Below are 23,498 nucleotides of genomic sequence, written 5' to 3'. Positions count from 1 at the left end.
TCTTAATATATAAAAACCTCATTCTAAGAGCTTTACTATAACTAAGGATGGCTAATGTGGCATGATTATAGTATTTAAACATTAGAGAGGTCTACCTGTTTGTCAATAGAGGATTGGTTTAATTAAATGTGATTATCTTTTTATGAAATATTATTATGCAGCTGTTAAAAATTATTATCCTAGAAAGGTGTCTGTGATGAGCTACTAATTGAGGCAAGTACCTTGCAAAGTAAAGTGTATAATGTAATCCCGTTTTATTGAGAAGAACAAATCCTCGATACCTGCACATACCCATATGCTTGTATGCATGTAGATGAGAACATTGGCTAACTAGGCAGGCAGGAGACATTCTAGGAGGGTAGGAATACAGTATGAGCTTCTTCTCCATTCATCATTGCATTGTTTCACTCATAATAGTACACATTTCTTAAAATTTCATTTTGAAGTTTGTATAATTTTTAACTGTGTATTTTTTTAATTTATAAAAAAATAATAGAAGTGGGAGAGACAGTGACACCAATACATAAATGAGACAAGTTTGTAAACATATACTTCTTAGAAAAAGATTGCGCATTGGCCATTGACCATCAGAAGCTCAAAAAGAGAAATGCAAATTAAAATAGCATTAAAATGTCATTTTTTTACCTAGAAGATTGATCAAGTTCTTAATTTTTTCTTTATATGTTTCATATTTTTATTGAAGTCTAATTAACATACAATTTTATATTCGTTTCAAGTGTATAAGATAATGTTTCACCATTTCTGTGCCCATCCTCATCTGTCACCAAACATGTTTACAGTCTTATTAACTATTTTCCCTATGCTGTACTTTTCACCTCCATGACTTACTTATATTGTAAGGGGAAGTGTGTATCTCTTTAATCCCCTTTATCTATTCCACTCATCCTCCTACCCCTAAGATTTAAAAAAATTGATAAGTGCCCAGAGTTAGCAGCTAGGATATTCTCATGCTTACTCAGAGGGACTATGTATAGGGACAAACCTTTTAGAATATAATTGGGAGGTGTTTATTAAATTTAAATATATACTTTATCACCTGGAAATTCCACTTGTAGGATTTTATTCTGGAGACCTACTCATGAATGTGCACCATTGTTTAGAAATAGCGAAACTTGAGACCAAAAAAATGATTAAATAAGTTACTCTACACCCACACACTGGAGTACTGTGCAACTGGAATGAGGCAGAACAACTAAATATTTCACTTTTTCATGAAACACAGGACATAGTAACATGTATAGTATACTTCCATTTATATTTTTAACAAGTTTGTCTAGTGACCATGTTACTAGGAAGTTTTGGGAGAGATTCCAGTAAATTGGTGATTGATGTTTATTCAGAGATAATAGTAGGATCTGAAGGAAGAGACAAATTCATTTCCACTGCATAATCTTTTGTTGTTGGTTTTTTTTACTTTTTTGCTATATGCATGTTATTTTCATGATTTTAAATAATTTCAGGATTACCATTGCAAAAGAAAAGTTTCTCACATTGAATAAATTGATCTTTATAAAAAACTAAAAAAATAAAAGGAAAATTAAAATGATCAGACCTGGCTTTTTCCTTGTAATTGTGAACAGTGTGGTTATTATAGACAAATCAGAAAAACAGAGCTCATGTTTTTCTTTGTCTTGCCCTCTTCTGCCTCAGTCTTTGCCATCTTCTTAAAAATAGCATCCGTACCCACCCAGCTGCTAAAGCCAAACAACAACAGCAACAACTAGAAATCATCCTTGATTCCTGTCTTCCCTCATCTCCAAATCCAATACTTCTGACAACTCTTCCCTCCAGACAGAGCCCAAATCCCTCCACATCTGTCCATCTATTGGCACCTAGTCCAGACCACCATCTGTTTTTTGCCTGAATACCTGTTTGCTTGCTTACTTCCAGTCTTGCTCTCGTATAGTCTATTCTTCCCACAGTATCAAGAATGAACTCTAAAAATGCAAATGAGAGATCATCACCTCCTTTGTAAAACCCTAGTGACTTTCCATTGCACTTAGAATAAATCCAAACGCTTGCTCTGGCCTTACAGTTGCCTTTATCAGCTTGCTAGTGTCCCTGTCACTAGAGTCCCCTAACTGATTATCCTTCAGCTACACACCCAGCCTCTTTCTCGCACACTTTACAGCATCCTGCCTACCTTAGGGTACTTTCAGGAGACCCTTCCCAGCCTTTGCTGATACGTTCATTTTTATCTCACTGGTCTCAGCTTGAAAATCTTCCCTCCAACATAGTCTTTCCAATAAACCCATCAAAAGAAGCTTCCGTGTCAGACTCTGTCACATCGTACTATTTTATTTTCTTCTTAGTGCTTAACATTACAGGAGAATCATGCCATTTTTCACACTGACATTTCACACTGACTGCTATTAACTGAAGTAGGTAATCTTAAATTCCAAGAATGTGCATTTTCCCCATGGGATACAAGAGAACATTTTCATTTTGAATGGAGAGATGGGGATAGCCCATAAACATTGTTATTGTTCTTAAATTGGCATTCAAGAAACAAGAAGGCACTCATCAAAGCTGTAAGATTTATTTTGTAGCAAGAGTAGCCTCAATCCATAAATCCTTGGAATGCTTCTTCTAGTTCATTGCTTTATCTCACAGCAGTTCATTTCAGACCAGATCTATCTGGAAAGTCTGGTCTTAGTCTGACTTAGTCTTAGATGAATTTGTCCTAATTGACACCTCTTTCCTTCCATTCAGGATTCCTCTATTTCTCAGAGATTCTTTTAATGACATCACCAAACCCCATCCTCAGTGACTCAAGAACACTAGTGTTTGGGGCCTAATTACTACACAGAACTTTCTGGGCCAGCACTGTACCCTTACTGCAATGTAAAGCTCAGAGTCCATTAGCCATAAGGTAAAAAAGGAAGGTATTTTTTCCTCTCTTTTTCGTTCTTCCTTTCTTTTTTATTTTTATTTCTTTAATTTTTTAATTAAAAAATTTTAATATTTATATTTATTTTTGAGACAGAGGGAGACAGAGCATGAGTGGGGGAGGGGTAGAGAGAGAGGGAGACACAGAACCTGAAGCAGGCTCCAGGTTCTGAGCTGTCAGCACAGAGCCAACGTGGGGCTTGAATTCACAAACCATGAAATTATGACCTGAACCTAAGTCAGACACTCAACCAACTGAGCAATCCAGGCGCCCCTCTAACTTTTTCTTATAGGTGAAATGGATGATTATCATTTTCAATTTCAAAGCACTATTTTGATGTTTTCATTTTAGCATTTTATAATGTTCTCTAAGAATTTACCAAAAGCTACAGTTTTTTGTGTCAGCACTCCTTTATTTCCTTAAAGGTAAGATAAGAATGATTGTATGGCCTCAAGATGCTAGACTGATGTTTTCATTTTTGCATTTTACATAGGTAATGCACATTAAACGAAGATTTTTAAAAGCTACAGATATATCTGCCAACACTCATATATCTTCAATAGTTCTTCTAGATAATAGGTAGTTTTACTACCAAAGCTCCTCCCACTATTTACTCAATATTTTGAAACATTTTTAAATTTCAATATTAGCATCAGGAGGCTACCAAAAGTTCAGACTATGTAAACTACCCACTTTGATTATTCTCACTTTGTAAAAGTAGTGTTGTTATATGTTTCAGTATCTTTTTCCTATAACATAAAGAATCCTAATTGCTTGAATATATATGAACACGTGAGTTAAAGTGACGCATAAGAGTATCAATATATATAAAATATTTTAATTATGAATAATAAACCTTGCTTAAAGTAATTCCTGAATTTTGTAGGGAACATATTGATTACAGTAATGTTAGAAATGGACTTGCTGCTGAAACATATAAATAAAACAATCATCAAATTATTGTACCTGTGTGAATATCTGTAGGGGTGGTGGGAGGAAGGCAGTAAAGAAACAGAATTGTATTTATTGTCTTTAGGTCTTATTCTCCGGTTAGGAAGATAAACTAAAGCATGTAAAAAGTTAAATAACAGAGAAGATGTCACAAGGCAGCAGATAGCTAATTATACACAGATGATCCTTTAGCACTGACTGCATTTATATAAGGATATCATTGAGGGCCACACAGAACAGACGCGGTTTTCAACCACAGTGGCTCCTGTTCCGTTGAGAAGGATACCTGCCTTTATTGCTGAGTCTTCCTCAACCTTGTACTCTTCCTCCTTATTCTTACTCACCTCTTAGTTCTCTTGTCATAAGGCAAGAGAATTTTTCCTAATCTTTATGTTCTTAAAACCTGAGTTGCCAAACTGTTTCGTAACACAGTATTCTACAGCCTCTAAACCATAAGTTGTAGGCAGAAGGCAGGGATATGAGAATGAAGTCGTTTGATAGTTTTATTCTCCAGCATCTGTTCAGAGTAATCTCTGAATCTGTTTGTTCTTACCACAAGTTATGCATACTTGTTTGTGATAATTCTTTATGTAAAAGTTCAAAACCCAGAAAAACTACTATTTTAAATTATAAAGTGGTTTAATTGCCTACCTAGTTTCTTTTGGTTGGTTAGAGTTCTATTCGATGTTAAAAGAAGTAATTTGAATTTACATAATGCCTCTTAAAAGAACACATTAATTATTGGCCCTGATCACCTAGACTCACCTATTTTCTTGAACTTTCTCACTGTTAACTCATCATTTGGGTATTTGAATAGTACTTGTAGCATTTAGCTACATTTTGCCAATACAGGCTCCTTAACTTAGCATTTATTTTATTTATTTTCCTTTAAAAAGAATCTATTGCCCACTCTGAAGTATGGTGATAACTAATTTATTAAGCATCAAAGAATGAATCTTTCCCAATTACTCTCAAGTAGTTTAATATCTGGAAAAAACATACAGCGAGGATCTGTTGAACTTGGTAATGAAATATCAATGTGCTTTATATACCATACTAGTCAGAGGAAGCTCACTTTCTTCCATAAAAATTTAATTAGACCCACTTGATTTCTTTGCCGCAGACCTCTGAAGAATGCCCAAAGGAAAACCAGAATGGTTCTCCAAAAACTGTTTTGCTTCTACTCAGGTAACTGGACAAAAATTTAATTGAGTTGCAGCTGATAACCCAGCCCTCCATAATTTCAGAACAAACCATCTTGACCAGTAAGATGCTGGAAGGATAAGTAAATCTAATCAATCTCCAAGTAAAGCCAGACCCTCCCATACATGCTTACTGAGAAACCCCATTAATTTTGTTCAACTCCAGGGGAGCCTGGGTGGCTCAGTCAGTTGAGCGTCTGACTCTTGATTTCAGCTCAGGTCATGATCCCAGGGTTGTGGGCCCGAGCCCTGAGTCAGACTCCATGTGCTTGATGCTTGAGATTCTCTCTCCCTCTTTCTCTCTCCCCCTCTCACAGTCTCTTGCTCCATCTAAAAACAAAAAAAGAAAGAAAAAGAAAAAAAGTATTTCAACTCCAAAGTCAGGTTGTTCTTTAGTAAATTGAGGATTTTTATTTCAATGATCCTTTTCTAAGCCTGTATTGCAGATGAAATCATTATCATTCCCAAAACTCTTGCTTATATATACTGTGCTTACAGAGAAAAGTTATCTGAAATTTGAAAATAAGGCAAAAAGGTGGGTATGCTATCATGTCATGTTAGGGTAAAAGATTATCTAGAAGATGGTATTGAATTCAAAGCACTATATTATTGATTAAAGGTCCTAGGGTTCGTGAAGTTACATGTTCAATTGTAGAATTTTGATGAAATATAGATTTTGTAGAGATGCAAATATTTTGTCTGGTGGAAAAGATAATCCAAGAGTTACCGTTTATGATGCTGTTGTACATGACCTAGCATTGTGGGTAGACTAGAGGGGCTCTCCTAGCATTGCCTAAAAACAACCAGTTTCTCAAATGCTCCTTGATTGTTTTGTTATCTTACTGGTTCCTTTATTGAACCAATAAAATATTTGTCATCTGAAAAAACAGAAAACCTTAGCGTGTTCCCTATAGTGTTTCATGTTTACGTTGTACATGTGCCACGCTCTCAATAAATTATGGTCGACTTACTGGCTCATTCTTACTTGACTTTGGCAAGATGTACCCCCAGAGTACTTATGTTTTAACCTGTTGAGCAAAATCATTTAATATTATCCTCTTATACTTCAGAATTTCTGCCAAAAACTAACGTTAGTTTTGGCATAATTGATAGTGAACTGTTCTTTCCCAATAGTAATTGCTCCATAGCTTCTGCTGTACCTGAAGATCAGTGGTGGCAGACTTGTAGCTTTCATGGGCCACATGAAATTTCCCTAATAATTGAGAGGCTGGCTTTAGGTTGCCAGTGTTTTTATTTCATAAAAAAACAATACCAAAACATAACCCTGCCTATTATCATCATTATTTCATTGAAAAAGGAAAAGCTTAACATCACAAAAGTGAGAAGGACATTAAAGTGGAATAAAAGACAATCATTTAAATTGAATAAAATTTAGCTTTCATAATAATTTACTGCCCTGTCCTTATTTTTCTCATTTCACCATATCTCAGCTCTTAGAAATCACAACTTCAGATTACTTCAAGTTTGTGGTAGAAAACTTGTATCCAGACTAGAAAGGATATTTTTTTCTTAAATTGTCTGTAAAAGGGCTTGTATGTGGTAACTCTAAATATAGGATTTTATTATTTAGCTACAAGTTAGGGGTAGGAGCCAAAGACATAGACCCTTCATTATTTTTTAAATTTCATTAAATGAAGCATATATTAAATACCTTTGTTTCTTGGCACTGACCTAGACTTTGGAATTAGACTTTGGGTGCTTTATGAATAAAGCATCTTAGAATCTAGAAGGGAACAATCCTGGCTGTCCTGGTTACAGAAAGAGACTGAAGAACAGAATTTGAAGAATTAAAAGCCTGGAATCTGCACTGATTTCATTTATCTTGATCCATAGATGATCCATAGACCCATAGAATGAAAGGCAAATAAATAAACATAGCCAAATTTCACTGTATTATGAAACTGTATCCACTGTATTATGGATTAGATCTTAATGGATCTTAAATGATGTCTTAGAATGATGATATCTGTTAAACTCTTACAGTAATGAAACAGTTGTTTCTAAATCTCTGGCAAACTAATATTAGTTGCCATTTCTGAAGATGGAATATAGTATCCCCTATTCCATCCTGAGGTTTATTAGAAAAGTGTCTGGCTATAAATGTTTATTTGTGGTTCCTCCATCCCCAGCTTTAAAGGACTTGATATAATGATTTACAGCAGATGAATTTAAGATATCCCAAGAGCTCTAGAGACTACCAAATGTGGCAAGATATAATAGGTCCACAATTTTAAGAAATAACTCTGTAAACAGTAGACATTTATGCTTCCAATACGTATTCCCAAATCCATCTTCATTATCGGTTTCGACAATTAAATTAACATCTTCCAGCTGGAATCTGTGTAGACATTTTTGCGTGAAAATTAGTTAGCTTTAAAAAGAACTAGACCTACCACCAAATTATTTATAGTGACAAAAGTAAAATGAAAATAAAGTGGTTTCAATGTCTATCAATAAATGTATGTTTAAATAGACTAGAGTATAACTGACCCTCAAACAACATGGGTTTGACCTGCGTGGGTCTATGTATATGTGGATCTTTTTCCAATAAATACAGTATTGTAAATGTATTTTCTCCTTATGATTTTCTTAACATTTTCTTGTCTCTAGCTAACTTTATCACAAGTAAACAGTGTATAATACACATAACATACAAAATATGTTAATTAACTGCTTATATTATCAATAAGACTTCCAGTCAATAGTAGGCTATTAGTAGTTACATTTTAGAGGAGTCAAAAGTTATACATGGATTTTCAACTGCACAGGAGGTCAACCTAACCCCTGTGCTGTTAGAGGTTCACCTATATATCCATTCAGTCAGGTACTATTCACTCAAAAACAATGTACATTGATGGGTATGGGAAAAGTCCATGAAGAATGTGATGTATGTTTAAAGAACATGTAGAATATGATTTTTTTAAGTACAGTAAAGTAAATGTATGTGCATGCTCACACATCCTAAATGCACTACAATGCTTTCTAATCAGTATTACTAGCCTTTTAGGAGTGTTCCCCAAACCTAATGATAGGTTGCCCCAGTTTACCCAATAAGTGGATAGAAACTGCATTCAACTTATTTGCAATCTCTTGATAATGTTTAGCAAGGAGATCTTACTGAAAGGACAGCTGGAAAACAGAATTTTAGCATCTTTGGACATGTGGAGCAGATTATTTATGGAACTAGAGAGGCCTTCTCATCATTTACATTTTTTTTATTTTTTTAAATGTTTTATTTATTTTTGAGAGAGAGAGAGAGAGAGAGAGAGAGAGAGAGAGAATTAGCAAGGGAGGCACAGAGAGGGAGGGAGACACAGAATCTGAAGCAGGCTCCAGACTCTGAGCTGTCAGCACAGAGCCCACCGCAGGGCTCGAACCCATGAACCATGAGATCATGACCTGAGCCAAGTCAGATGCCCTACCGACTGAGCCACCCAGGCGCCCCTCACCATTTATATTTTTTGCAAACCCCAACCTCTGCTCCAATCCTACATAGTCAAATACAAGGACAGCAGTACTGACAGTCAGAATAAACTAAAATAATAAGTATTTAGTTTCAATTCTGTCAAAAGTAACTACCCATAAGAGGGAGCAAGGTGACTAATTTTAAAACATTGTTTTGGTCTTTGGTTAAGAAATTTAATGTGCATATTCTTTGGAGATTTAACCCACATGCTGCTGTTCAGAGGCAGTAAAGCATGAATAGTGAATTAATTCAATCAAATGGCTGCCCTTTATTAGCCATCATTTCCCTGTGGGTAGCCTTGAGGGAAGTAGTCCTCCCCAGCTGAATTTTGTATGGATGAGCTATAGTAGAACCTTGCCTAGTCCTAGAATGCCAGTCCCCTGGGATTATTAGTCCAACTCTCAGTGAGGTCTTAGATGACAAACTTGAAAGATCAGCATTGTGTGAATCTGTTCAGGAAGGAGGCATTTGTAATAAGTGAAGCTGAAATTGCTTAATCTCAAAATCAATTAGCTTTGGGAATACAGTTAAATGAAACAATCGTTCATGAACTTTTCTAATTATTCTTTCCTAATTTGTGCTAAAATCCAAAAGGAATAATATTGGATTATCTGCTCTTTTGAATTAAATATCCCTGTGTGCCTCTCTATTTGCATGCATAAGTAACGCTTTACCATAATATACAGGATGTGGGGAATTTTTTTTCTTCCAAAACTTGCTAACTCCATAGCCCAAAGGAATAACCCATATTCTGGACTTTGAACTTGAAGGGCATTTGTTTACTGATCAGCTAATCAGAAATTATTCAGGCAAGAATCCTCAAGACAATAGTTTATTGGCCCATTTCCCATTGTGCATAGAACAGCAAGCAGTAAGGAAGAGTAGATTGAAAGTCATAGCTAATCAAGACTATATAACTATGTAATGCTTTGTTTATATATTCATCTGGCAATTTTTTAGAATCATCTCAGTTCTGTAAATGCTTTATTTGTTTCATTTGATTATAGTAAATAGCCAAATGTATTTTTTTAATGATCTAAACTATATCCGGGCAAACATATCACTTTGGGTACCTCAATTTAAGATTATTTTGAAGAGATATACCATCAATCCAGAACAACCCTCCAGCTACTTGATTCATTACAAGCTCTAGGAGGAGTCAGCAGCACTCCCTGGGATTCAAGTGTGAATAGATTAGCAATATTAGAATGATAGTTCCTTTCTCTGGATATTAGCCATTCCCAGGAGAGAGGGGAAAAAAGCATAATGTCCACTGCTTATGAGAGCTATGAGGTCAGTAAATAATTATACCTTCTTGTTTTTTATTGCAATAGGATGTGGGAGTATATTAACACTGCTTAATAAACTACACTCAAGTTGTACTCTCTAAAACAACAGAATAGTATTTCACATTTTCAAAAGAATCATAGTGATTCAGCTTTTAAAGACATGTTTCTAGTTGTGATTGCTAAAATCCGTTATTTTTTGTTGTGATGTTTTATCTTTAAGGAATTATTACCTTTGTAGAATACTGAAAATTTTAATTAAAAAGAATTTTTTTCAATACATTGAAAGATATGTGTTAAATAATACTCCAATTTAAAATAGAAGAACTGGGGCTTGGAAGAAACAGAAGTAAGTGAAATTAGAGTAGTACAAAAGTTTGAAGTTCTGTTCCAGGATTCTTTGAACCACATACTTGGCAGCTTCCCAAATCACGTTAATTGCCTTTTTGTGTATACATTTCCATATGCTGACTCATCATTTGGCTTATAATGGTTATAATGCAATCATTATAACAAGATTGGGAATATTTAAATATTCTTCCCTTTTATGCCTACCTGATGGAACTAATAGTTTCTGAACACAAACTGTTATTTTGTTTTTAAATATTTTTCTAAAGTATTATTAGTGTTTAGAAAATAGATAAAGATAAAATAAAGAACACCATGACTGCCTTTAAAATACTGTGATAACAGAACTGAAATTAAAGACATTTTAAATCCCCTACTCTCTCACATGAGACTGATCTTGACCCAGAGGTCTAGAAAGCTTTAGTGTTTGGAATCATGGGATGCCCAGAGTATCCTGACCCCCAGATCAAAGGAGCAGAACTCTCTCTGCACTCATTTCCCTTTGTCATAAACCCACCATTTTGATGTCAAATGCTCAACGTTTGTATATATCAGTTTAGAAATTAGGGCCATATAAATATATTGATTCCTCAATAGACTTAAAATTTAGAGACCTTAGAAATCATTCTATGAGTGTCCAAAACTGGTTCTGATTCAGTACACATTTGCGGTACAAACAGGCAGCCAGTACACACATTTTTTAGCTGTTGTGTTTTTTGTTTTTTTTTGTTTTTTTTTTTTTAAGTTTTTTAATTTTTTTTCAACATTTATTTATTTTTGGGACAGAGAGAGACAGAGCATGAATGGGGGAGGGACAGAGGGAGAGGGAGGCACAGAATCAGAAACAGGCTCCAGGCTCTGAGCCATCAGCCCAGAGCCTGACGCGGGGCTCGAACTCAACAGACCGCGAGATCGTGACCTGGCTGAAGTCGGATGCTTAACGGACTGCGCCACCCAGGCGCCCCTTAGCTGTTGTGTTTTTTAGCTGTACCCAGTACACACATTTTTTAGCCGTTATGGCTTATGTTGTGTGCCCCACACTCTTCCCCAGACCAATCTCTAGTCATTGCAGGTTTGCCTAAGAAAAGGTAAGTGACCTTATTAAATATCTAGATAAAACGATACTCTCTCTGGCTTCCTGAAATCCCTCTCTCACTTATATTCAACAGCCAGCACAACGATTGATCTTACAGTTTTACTGAAATACATTAATTCTGTAGGTTGAAAGAATGGTAATCAAAGCCATTCTTTCATATAAACATACCATGTATTCTAAGCCCAGCTTTCTTCCTGTTAGCATGACATATCCTTTGCTAATGCTTTTACTGTTCTGGCTTCCTATATAATTAAACAGTGATAGAGAAGTGTGCTGATTTCCTTCTGATATGAATGTGCAAAGGAGAAAGAGGGAATATATATAATCCTTTTTAAATCTTAACTTTTTTTAACATATTGAAATTTTTTCAGTGTGTCTCTGATTTTCTCTTAACCACATTAATAGCAGGGAACAAACACATGGAAACAAAAGTAATTTGAATTTTAGATTAGTACATATATACTACTTGAGTTTCCCAGGTGAGAGTGCTGCCACACCCTCATACCCTGAACTGAAAAGAACCAGTCTTTGAAGATCTGGAAACTGGGCTGCATTCCTAGCACATTGTCTTTTTCCCCCTCTAGGACAAAGTCCTCATTCACTCTTACCTTGATATTGTGGCTTTGATTTTAATAGTTTCTATAGAACATAGAAACTTTTGCTTTTGCTTCATTAGGCTTATTGACTCTGGTCAGTGATGGAATGGTTGGAATTTAAAAACATATGACAAACTAATGACCAATTACTATGTGCACTTGCCATATGTTAATAAAATTTGAAAGTAGTTGTTCATCCTATTTGGATGATTGGCTATTGCTTTCGTCTAAGCCAGCCATGAAAATAGAAACTGATTTACATTCCTAGAACTTAATAAATGTAAGGCATTTTTAAAAATAAATAAATGTGTGATTTTTCAGACCTCTTTTATTTCTGTTTACTTTTTTATTATGTTTACTATAAACCTGTGTTAGAAGATAAAATCTAGGTTTTGCTCTAAAAAGAAACAGAGCAGGGAGGAAATCTAGGGGACACCAAGAGCAGTATTCAGATGGAGTCAACTTGGAAAGGGAGGAAAGTGAGAAATCCATAAGCCTCCAAGACCTGGCCCAGATTGAACTTCGTAGCCTTCTCTTCCCTTCCCTCTACTCACCAGTATCAGGAGCTTCTTCCAGTTCCTGGCTAGCCCTTCTGTGTACTCTCAATATGCAGATGCTCCCTCTCACCATTCTTCCTCACTAAATCTCATTCATTCTTCCTCACTAAATCTCATTCATTCTTCAAGAATCACTGGGGAGTCTCCTGCTTAAGAAGTCTTCTGTGCCCTTCTGCCATGTAGGATTATATGTCCTGGCTCTCAGGTCTCAGAGACCTTTTCACACATCTATCCTGGCACTTACCATATTTAATTGGAATTATCTATGCCTAGGTCATTCTTTCATATTATACTATAAGGTCTTTAAGGAAAGACTGATCATAATCATCCTTTAACCCAATGCCATACATAGTCCCTGGCAAATGGTAGGCATGTAATAAATCCACATTTGAACAACAACCAAAACATGGGTTTTCAGCTTTCTCCAAGGGGATTTATTGGTAAAATCCTTGACTTGACTCTTTATTTCAAATATCATGTAAGTCTTGATGTTTTAATGGTGCCGCAAAAATACACTGTGCCCAAGAGTCTGACCATGTCTCCAAAGTTATTTTATGTGTATTTGTATGTATGTATATTTAGGATTAACTCTTTTTAGAAACCATTTCTCCCAGATGAGCCATGAGGCAATAATTTTGGGAGCTCATGCCTTTTGACCTCTTTCAGATTTGAATTTCATAATTGTGTTGAACATAGATTAAATGGGTCAGAGAATAAGTGAGTGCTCTGGAAAATATACTTAGAAAATAAGTAAAATAGTGTAAGGGAAAACAAAAGAAAGTAGTAAGTGGAGGGAGGGTTTGGGGAAAGATTCAGTGAGTTTATAACCAATGAATCAATGAAATGTATATCAAAGAAAAACTTTAAATATAATGTGAATGTCTATAATAGTCCATGGAATCTTAGGCTGAAATTAATTAAAATGTTGGAAGGCTTTATGTGGGATTTGGGATATGTTTATATTCCACTTGGAATGGGTATGTATCTCTGTATGGCACCTGTTCCTTCCAAAATATTTGTCTATTCATCAACAGCAAGGACATAGCAACTTTTTTCTGACTGAAGTCTACGTTGATTTTCAATTTGTAGGTAAGAGTCAAAGCCTGAAACCAATAGCCAAAGCCAACAATGCTGGATATTTTTAAATATCCAGAGTGGACTATCAGCTGAGATGCCATTATTCAAAAGCTGTCTCTTTCACTTCTGTTATTTAGAGCTGCAAAAATTGGCATTAGTCTGACCCATAACTCTTCAATCTCCTCTCTTCTTTAGTGGGATTGGAAGGAACTGGCCCTGGGCCTCAGGAGGCAGCAGTATTTTGGCAGAATTCGGAACTCTGCATTTGGAGTTTCTACACTTGAGTCATTTATCAGGAAACCCCATCTTTGCTGAAAAGGTGAGATCCTCCAATACACCTTGCATTGCAAAGCTGCACTTGTGAGAAACAATATCCTCTCCTGGACGATTTAGTAATTTTGGATGTGGAAAAGAACAACCAAGTTTAATATAGTTCTTTATGATGTTTTGTTACATGCGGCATTTCATTTTACCAAACACTAATCCTGCAGCCTTTTTATGGCATCTTCTAACTCTGTGTGAGGCAGCCTGTGATACATGTCTGCTTCTCTATACCTCAAGCAAGTCTCTTCACCTCTCTGAATTTTTTCCTTATCTAAAAATATATAGGTGTTGTGTGGGACTGTATGAACCACGTATGTGACTTTTTAAACTCAAAATATAAATTAAATTTGAGGTAGCAATTGAATCTATTTCTAATTTGCAAGAAACAAACCCATAGATATTTGGGTAAATTTATATTCAGCCCAACACTTCTGCCCTAAGCTTTCACCCCATCTCTCAACTCCCCTTTACAGCAAGATTCCTTGGGAGGGTTGTCTCTGTTATCCCCTCTTCTTGTGTCCCACTATCTTGAACACTTTCCAGTCAGCTTTTCTCCCTGCCACACCCATCTCAGTGACCAGTGAGCTCCACATTACCAGGTCTGGTAATTATTCTCACCTCCCAATTTCATCACCCTCTCAGCATCTGATGCACTTGCTCACTTCTCCATGAGACACTGATGGGGCTGCAAGCTTATGGTGCTATCCTGGTTTGCCTCCTTCCTCAGTGGAGTGCTCCTTCTCAGCCTCCTTTGTTGGATCTTCCTCAGCACCCCAATCTCTAAATATCCGAAAGCCCCAGGACTCAAGCCTGGGCCTTTTTATGTTCACTCTCTACATTATTTCGTCCAGTCTCATGGGTCTACATGCTATCTATGTGCTGTTGACTCCAAATTTGTAATTCCAGTCCCAACATGTCCCAGACTCTCCAGCATTTCCACTGAAAGATCTAAAAAAGAGCTACTACTTAAAAAATTCCTCAGACTCAACCCCCAGACCTGTTTCTACCTCAGTCTTCACTATCTGAATAAATGAACACCTCCGTTTACCCAGTGGTTCAGACCACTAATCAGAGGTCATCCAGGCTCAGGCTCCTCTCTTTTTGATAGACCTTAGGTCGAATCCATCAGGAAATGCTTTGGCCCTGTTCTGTGACTCTGCTGCTACCCTGTTCCAGGGATCTGTCTTCTCTCACCTGAACTCCGCCATACCCTCAGTCACGCCCATCCTGCAAGAGCACCAGACTTAAATGGCTTCCCATCACGCTCGAAATAAAATAAGCCCTCATTTTGGCCCACAAGGCTTGCCTGTGGCCCTGGTTACCTTTCTCCTCTGCTTTCTGACATTCTCCCCTTTGCTTCTTCACCTCCAGCCTCAGTGGTCTTGCCAAACCCACTTTCTCCTCAGGGCATTTGTACTTGCACCTCCCTCTGCCTAGGTTGCTCTTCCTCCAACTTCCCGCATGGTTGTTCATTTGATTCTTTAAGTTCCTGCTCAAATCCCCTCACGTCAGCCTCCCCGGCCATCCCTGACTCAGCGTGCAGCCTCACCACCTCACATCAGTCTGTCTCACTGCTGTCTATAATTTTTTCACAGCCTTTATCGCCACCTTGACATATTTATGTGTTTATTATCTGTCTCCTCCCACAAGAAAGCAAATTCCAAGAGGGTAATGACTTTGTTTATCCACTGATATATCCCTACTTTCTTCTATGGTGTCTGGCAGATCAGTGTGACTGTATTCACTTACTGAGATTATTTTTGTAAGCCAGTGGCGACTGTCTTTGTGCTAATTCTAAATTCTTTCCTAACATGGAAAAATGTAATGAAGAAAGAGAAGAATGGCACCAAAATTGTTTTTTAGATTTTCATAGTAACATTTCATTTTCTGTTGTAGGTAATGAATATTCGAACAGTGCTGAACAACCTGGAAAAACCACAAGGCCTTTATCCTAACTATCTGAATCCCAGTAGTGGACAGTGGGGTCAATGTAAGTCAAAAGATTAGACTTGTTTTAGCTCTTTATGGTATCCAGCACTGTTCTAATAACAGAGAGAAGGAGCACAAAAAAGCACAAATCTTTTTGAGGAATGTTTTGAAAAGGGGAAAGTGGGCATGGTTCCTTTCATGAGTCTGTTGTAAGACAGACTGTGTTACCAGGGAACTAGGTGGCTTATTTTTCCTGGGTAACTGTGAGCATGATGACATTGTAAGCACATTTAAATTATTAATCAGGAAGGGAAGATCTGATCAGGTTGTGTGGGGATGTTAGCCTATAACAAGCTGGTCATGTGGATGGAAGAAAAAATTGTTCCTTTGCGCTATTAACTATTAGCGTTTTGTACAAGAGTAGCTGGATCATTCTACTTTGTAGCGTTTTCTTTTTTTCTTTTTTGGCTACAAGATGAGAGAGGAACCTGAATCTTTAAGGGTTAGGAAATTGAAAGAGCAAACAGGGTGTTTTCTCTACTTAATTTTAAGCCAGCAGATAAAGGTTTCTTCCCAGTAGAATTATCTTCAGATTAGGAGAAAGTATTATGCAAGAAGCCTTCACTTCAGATCCCTTAAGGACTTTGATCAGTGTTACGAAGACTCAGAGTAGTTGAAAGAAATGCTCTTAAGTTGATTTGGAGAAAAAAACCTGGTAGATTAACGCAGCAACTAAGAGCAAGTGCAGAATACTAAGTAAGGTGCCTAACTGTGCTGGGGATATTAGCAATGCCTTACAATTTAATTCTAATTTGAGTATTTTCTTTATATTGAAAATTATATTCTTAGATGATTATGCCTCACTGTTACTTTAGAAGTACTTTTCTCAAAGAATAATTTAGTAGGGGAAAAAATGTGCTAGAGTCTGTGTTTGTAATGCCTATGGAAGACAGGCATCTCAATGCTGTTGAGACCACAAGACCATAATCATGGTTGCCACTTAACCTAAGTGTGGTCTACATATACTGGACCTTTCAGGAGGTCCACAAGGTCAGAGATATTTTTATGTTAATACTAAGGCTTTCTGCCACCTTCACTGTGCTGATATTTGCACTTCTGTTGCAAAAGCAACGGTGGATAAAACCACTGAAGCCACAGAGAGAACCATGGTAGAGGAGCCAGAGAGTACTAATCATGGTATTCCTCATTGACAATAAGAAATAAAAATATGCCAGAGGCACTTATGAATAGTTTTAATGAAAAAAATTACCTGTTAAGTTTATTTATTTATTTTGAAAGAGATGGAGACAGTGCAAGTGGGGGAGGGGCAGAGAGAGTGGGAGACAGAGAATCCCAAGCAGGCCCCCTCACTGTCAGCACAGAACCTATGGGGGACTTGAACTCATGAACCGTGAGATCATGACCTGAGCCGAAATCACAAGTCAAAAGAAAATTATTGAGTCTGGTAAATCTCAGCCATTGAGTACACTTCTTTGCTGCATAATAGAAAATAGTGTTTGCCGCATAGAAAAGCACTTGTGTGATTGTTCGAGTTGCAGGCTGAACCAGCCATCGATTGCTCCGTGCAGTACCATTTTTACTTGAAAGAACAACTGAAGACACACTTTGGTTGTTCAGAATTGGGTAACTCGTAGACATGTTCTCAAAAACGAGCCTGTCACTTCAAAGAAAACTGATGGTGTCGGTGCCATGACAGAATTTGAGTTTCTAAATGAAAATTAGAATTTCAGGAAATGTGTATATGCCGCCATGACCTTGATGCCTTTAACCAATACTTAGAGACATTTATGATGAGATTGGTGTTCATATTAATAAATACAGTTTTTGGATACTGTATAGTGAACTGTATCAGCATTCAGAAGATCCCCATAATTCAGTGAACCAGTATTTTCCAAATGACTAATGCATGCAATTACAAAATCATGTCAGAAAGAAGATCCATTCAAAGTGCAAGATAGATCAATAGATTTTAATGTAACAGTACAAAAATTCATTGATGTGATTTCTAATTCCACCTTACAACCAACCTTTAAAACATTTTTAACCTTTGGGGCACCTGGGTTGCTCAGTTAAGCGTCCAACTTCAGCTCAGGTCGTGATCTCACAGTTTGTGAGTTCAAGCCCCACATCAGGATCTGTGCTGACAGCTGGGGGACTGGAGCCTGCTCTGGATTCTGTATCTCCCTCTGTCTCTGCTCCTCCCTGCTTACACACTCTCTCTCTCAAAAATAAATAAAGATTAAAAAAATTGTTTTTGACATTTTTAAATTTTAAAAAACGATTTGTCAAGTTTTATTTTAGTATCAAAGAAAAATATCCATACTTATCTAGAAAGATTCTTTAAATACCTTTCCCTTTTCCAACTATGTAACTGTGTGAGGCTGAACTTTCTTTGTGTATTTCCACCAGAATGACATACAGTAGTGGACTGAATATACAGCAGATATGAAAATCCAGCTGTCTTCTGGTATAGCAAAAATTTAAAAGATTTTCAAAAATGTAAATCAGTGTCAGTCTTTTCACTGATTTTTTTCTTTTGTAAAATATAACATGTTTATCAAAAAAACTTTGTTAATATAACGGTTGTATTATTATTTTAAATGAATAAAATATTTTTAATTTAAATATTTTAAATCTAGTTTCCAATATGGTAGATATTTATAGATATTACATAAACAAGTTATTTGGAGTATTTCTTAATTTTTAAGACTGTAAAAGGGTGCTGAGACTAAAAGTTGGAGGACCAGTAGAGTATTTGAAATAAAATAGAATTTGAGTTGCTTTCTGAGTACAAGGACCAGAGAAGATTCTCTAAAAGGACAGGTAGTTTTAGCATTTTCCTTCTCATGAATGATTTTAAAAATTGAAAAAAAAAATTATCTTTGATTGACTCTTTTCTTCCTGTGATTTAGAAGCCACTGTGAAGAGGGACAAAAAGTATCAGTTGTACTGGAATATTCCAGCTTCACCTTCTGCGTTACCAGTATATTGTGTATTTGGCCATGTTTCCCGGTACAAAGGGCCCTTTATATTTGGATTGCTTATGGGCCAATTTCCTGATGGCAGACAAATAGGGTTGATGAGTCTCATGTCCGTTTCGCCTCCTGCACCTCCATCCTGTGTTCCAGCCACAAGGGAGACCCATTTGTTTTTTTCATTCTTTAATCAAGGCCTGCTTGGGCATATCCAGGTCCTGGTTTGTGCTGTTTCCTCGGCCCTTTTACCTCTCTTCTGACTTTGCCAACATCCAGCTCAATTGCCCTTTCTTCTGGGGGACCTTCTTCTTCAAGACCCTGGTTGTAATTTGTTAGCACCCACTTGCCTTCTACTCGCCATCTTCTTCCCCTGCCCCAACACTTTGAGTGCTTTCCTATCATTGTCTTTTTCAAAATGATTTGTATACATCCCTGTTCCTAGGGACCCAGAACTTTTGAGGCCAGTGACTTTGCCTTAGTGATGTTTGTTAGCCCACCACACTATATCTTGCACCTAGTAGGTGTTTGCTTACTTGAATTTTGTGAATCCTCATGCACTGTGTATCCAGTCTGTCTTTCTGTCTCTGCTTTTAATAATGGTTCTATTTATTCTCCTTTAACAGTTGCCCCTGCTCCTCAGTTGTGGCTGAGAGACAGCATCAGGTCCTGGTCACTGATAATACAAAGAGATCTTGCAACTGTTGAGGCCAGTTGGGACTCTGTGTCTATAGACGGAAAATTATCGTTCTCTCTTGATTAATATACATATAGTGTCATTTGCATCATTGGGGAAATGCTTTGAGAAGTTCAGATTCAGATGAAGTGTACAAATTATTAAACATTAAAGATACTGAGTATTTAATCCTTTTTGTCTTGATTCTTTTGCTACTCGTTTTATCTCTTTAAGTATTATGAATCCTTTTATGGGACCTATTCCTCTCAGGAAGGAAAGAGTAAATTGCCTTCCATAGAGAAGAGCATAATATTTGAGTGACCGTAGTACACATTACGTTTAGAACATTTGGGAATAAAAATACCATATATGCTCTTTCTAGAAGTGGGCGGTCCCTTCCTGCTGATAAAATCGAGCATGTTCTGTCCCACACCCACTAAATATTTACACAGAATTCTGTTGCCAACACAAACAGTCCTCCAGACTGGGGGAAACTTAGTGAGTGATATTCTAAGTTATCAAAAAAGCTTGCTCTTGTTTCTCCTCTATGTTCCTTTATTTTGATTCTTTCCAAATATGAAAAACCTATAGGCAGGAAATAAAAATATAGAAAATTATCTGGTGTTTACCAAAATTAATTAAAGCAAATATATTGTTATGTAACCCTTTTTCCTTTTTTAAAAATCATCAAATGCCCAAACTTGCTTCTTCCGTCCATTATAGAATCATAACCCGAGGGGGAAGAAAATGAAGCTGCTTCTGGCTGTTAGCTTTCAACTCTCAGTGCTTGAACTCTGAAGGGCATGTCTGGATCATGGCCATCATTTCCTATTACTTCATCTAGACCTTGTTATTTTGACAGTAACCAGACAGTGATTTTCTTTACCATGCATCACTTGCATTTGTCTCCTGCAATCATGTTTATAACAACAGGGCTTGTTATTGATGAGATAGTACTTAGTGTATTTAGTTTGTAAATGTCAGAGGTTTCTGTGGTAATTTATTTAGGAAATTGCAAAGGTCACTTCAAACACTGCTGTTTCAAGAATCTGCCTTACAATTGTAAAAACACTAATTTTACATCAGAATTAAAACTGTAAATCTGGACATTCTTACAATAATAAAAATCACATATGTCACTACTTACAAATATAGCCCTGATTGGGTATAGTCCTTACAAGAATTTTGCTTTGTTCCTCAATTGTTTACTGAGTACCTGCTATATGCAAGCTACTTTCAGGGGCTGATTATGGACCAGGCAACATGGTAGATCTAGTCCCTGTCCTCCTGGATCATGATCTTGTAGAGAAGACAGAGAAGAAATTCCACCATCTTTTGAAATTGCCAAGTGTAGTAAACACGTGTTATCAAAAAGTGTATAGTGAGGGAACCCAGTGGGTGAGGGTCAGGGAAAGTAAGCATCTTTGAGGAAGCAACATTTGATCCTAGACATGAAATATGAGTAAGAGTTACTACTGAAAGGGAAAAGAGTCAGGGAATGCATATCAGGCCCAGAGAACAACGCCTTTAGAATTCCTGCAGTAGATAGAGCCTGCTGGTTTCAAGGGAACAAAAGAATAGCCATATGGCAAGAGGATAGAAAGCAGTCAGAGCAGAATTGATGGTAATATGGGGAAGATGGAGACCACGCAGGGCCTCTCAGTCTCCGAAGACCCAGGATTTGAGTCTTTGACATTGAAGGCTTCCAATTAGGGATGATCCAGTTCACATGTCAAAAGGGTTATTCTGGTATTAATGGGGGAATAGTTTGGAGTGGCACTACCATTAGAACTCGGTGTGATGATGGAAATGTTCTGTATCTTTCCTGTGGAGTACAGTAACCAAGGACCACATGTAGCTGTTGGGCACGAGTATGGCTGAGGAACTGAATTATTTTATTTTCTTTTAATTAATTTAAATGTAAACAGCTGCATGCTATCAGAGTAAAAAAGGCCAAATAATTGGGCACTGAAGCCTTGGAAGCAGGGGTTATTGGTAGCTTCATCCAGGATCATATTGGTGAGGACAGAGGAGTGGATGGATTCAGGAAATATATAAGAGGTGAAATTAGTAGAGTTCAGTAGCTCACTGGATATAGAGAAGAGAGAGAGAAGTGAAGAATGACTCTCTGATGTCTAACTTGCACAGTTGGGAGGATGATGGTGCCATGTTAGTGAGACAGGCACCAACAGCAGAAGGTAAGGTTGAGAAGGACAAGAGAATAAATTCAGTTTTAACCTGTTTAATCCTGTCCCCACATAAGCCTCCAAGTGGAGTTGTCAGGTAGGTGTTAGGAGAAAATTGTCTTGTTAGCTGTGTAAAAACGGGTTCACTTTTATATGACAAAGTCAACACAAAGGTCTTATTTTAAAAAATAGTTATGTTGGGGTGCCTGAGTGGCTCAGTCGATTAAGCATCCAACTTTGGCTCAGGTCATGATCTTATGGTTTGTGAGTTTAAGCCCTGTGCTGAGCTCTGTACTGACAGCTCGGAGCCTGGAGCCTGCTTCGGATTCTGTGTCTCCCTCTCTCTCTGCCCCTCCCCCACTCTCGTCTGTCTCTGTCTCTCTCTCTCTCTCTCTCTCTCTCTCTCTCTCTCTCACTCAGAAATAAACATTTAAAAACATTTTTTAAATAGTTATGTAAAACTAGGTGTGAGTTATGAAACTTAAAATGCATATTTCCAAAATAAAGCTGTTTTATTAGTGCTCAAATTCTCTATGAATTCTGGAAATGATATTTCAAATAGATTATGTCTCTGTTTTTGTAGGTAGATATGCTTGAAAAATTAAAGTATTAATTCAAGCAGTAGGCAAAAGAATACATTCAGTGTCACAAGGTAGAGAGCAAGAAGTTCCAAGTGCGAGACCGTGCATGGGCTGTGGAGTCAGATGGCACTTACCAGTGATGCAATCTCATTTAGCCTCACTAAGCCTTAATTTTTTTCACTTTTAATGAGGATACTTACCCTATAAGTTGCAAAATTGTGGTACTACATGTAGTAGATGTGGCATAATAAGTGGCAGTAGGGGAGGATTGTAGGAATGGAGTGTTAGGAAGAACGTCTCCTGCCCTGTCTTCTTTGTTACTGGCCTCCCTCAAAGGACTTTGACCTTACAGGTTGAAAACACTAGAAATTTTATTTAATCATCATCATCATCATCACCATCATCATCATCAAAGAGTCTGAGGAGCTTCATTTTATCATATGCCAGTCCTTTTTAAGATTTGTTAATACTCATAGTATTTGACATACTTTAGTTATGTTAGTAAAAGCTAAAGCATTTAAAAATTTATTTGAATATATACCGTGAAACATTTTAATTTGGTAGTTTTAACTAGAAAAACAGATTTTAGGAATTGAGGTTGATTATGTATTTTTTATCTTCATGTTTACAAAACTACCCTGGTAATTATTTAGAGTATATCACATTAGTTAACAGCACATCTGCTCGGTTCAGAATATCTTTCTGAAAACAAGAGATTTGTTGGAATTTAAATGTAACATCGAGTTGCAGTTGACGTAGGCTTTTGCATCCTAGTTACTAATGTGATTTTGCTGCATTATCTGAGTTAAAGCCTGAATCACTCTAAAATTCATTTTCCTCTCTTTGCAGATCATGTATCAGTTGGAGGACTCGGAGACAGCTTTTATGAATATTTGCTAAAGGCGTGGTTAATGTCTGACAAGACAGATCTAGAAGCTAAGAAGATGTATTTTGATGCTGTTCAGGTAAGCCCAATATTTAAATCATCTTTGCCACTAAAATAACTTACAACTTGCATATTAATCAGCATTTAATGGGAAATGGAATACCACATGAGTGAATTACAAAGTATTTCCAGTTAGGCTGAATTCAGTGTCTGCTAATATAACAATAGTAATCACACTTGGGTTTCATTCTAACGGGGCAGTTGAAAGTGTTTTATTTTGCATGAGTCACAAAATCATGGGGAGGAATAAATCCTAAATTGTATTCTGAAAATTGACAAAGTTAAAATTGCCCAAGGAGTATCTGGGTGGCTAAGTCGGTTAAGTGTCCAATTCTTGATTTGGGCTTGGGTA

General features: G+C 36.8%; 1 protein-coding gene across 2 annotated transcripts in view; it reads left to right on the top strand.

Annotated features, from left to right (window-relative positions):
* MAN1A1 (mannosidase alpha class 1A member 1) overlaps positions 1 to 23,498 on the top strand; it is a 163,564-nt gene that overhangs the window by 121,294 nt on the left and 18,772 nt on the right. For both annotated transcript variants that reach the window (XM_045057964.1, XM_023254299.2), the window contains exons 7-9: positions 13,707 to 13,830; positions 15,732 to 15,825; positions 23,050 to 23,165. In XM_045057964.1, the coding sequence (XP_044913899.1) occupies positions 13,707 to 13,830; positions 15,732 to 15,825; positions 23,050 to 23,165 (334 nt within the window). The remainder of the gene's footprint in view (positions 1 to 13,706; positions 13,831 to 15,731; positions 15,826 to 23,049; positions 23,166 to 23,498) is intronic.

This window comes from Felis catus, chromosome B2, assembly GCF_018350175.1.
Source record: "Felis catus isolate Fca126 chromosome B2, F.catus_Fca126_mat1.0, whole genome shotgun sequence".
NCBI lineage: Eukaryota > Metazoa > Chordata > Mammalia > Carnivora > Felidae > Felis > Felis catus.
Note: the sequence above shows the minus strand (reverse complement) of the source record. Positions and strands in the feature narration are given on the sequence as shown.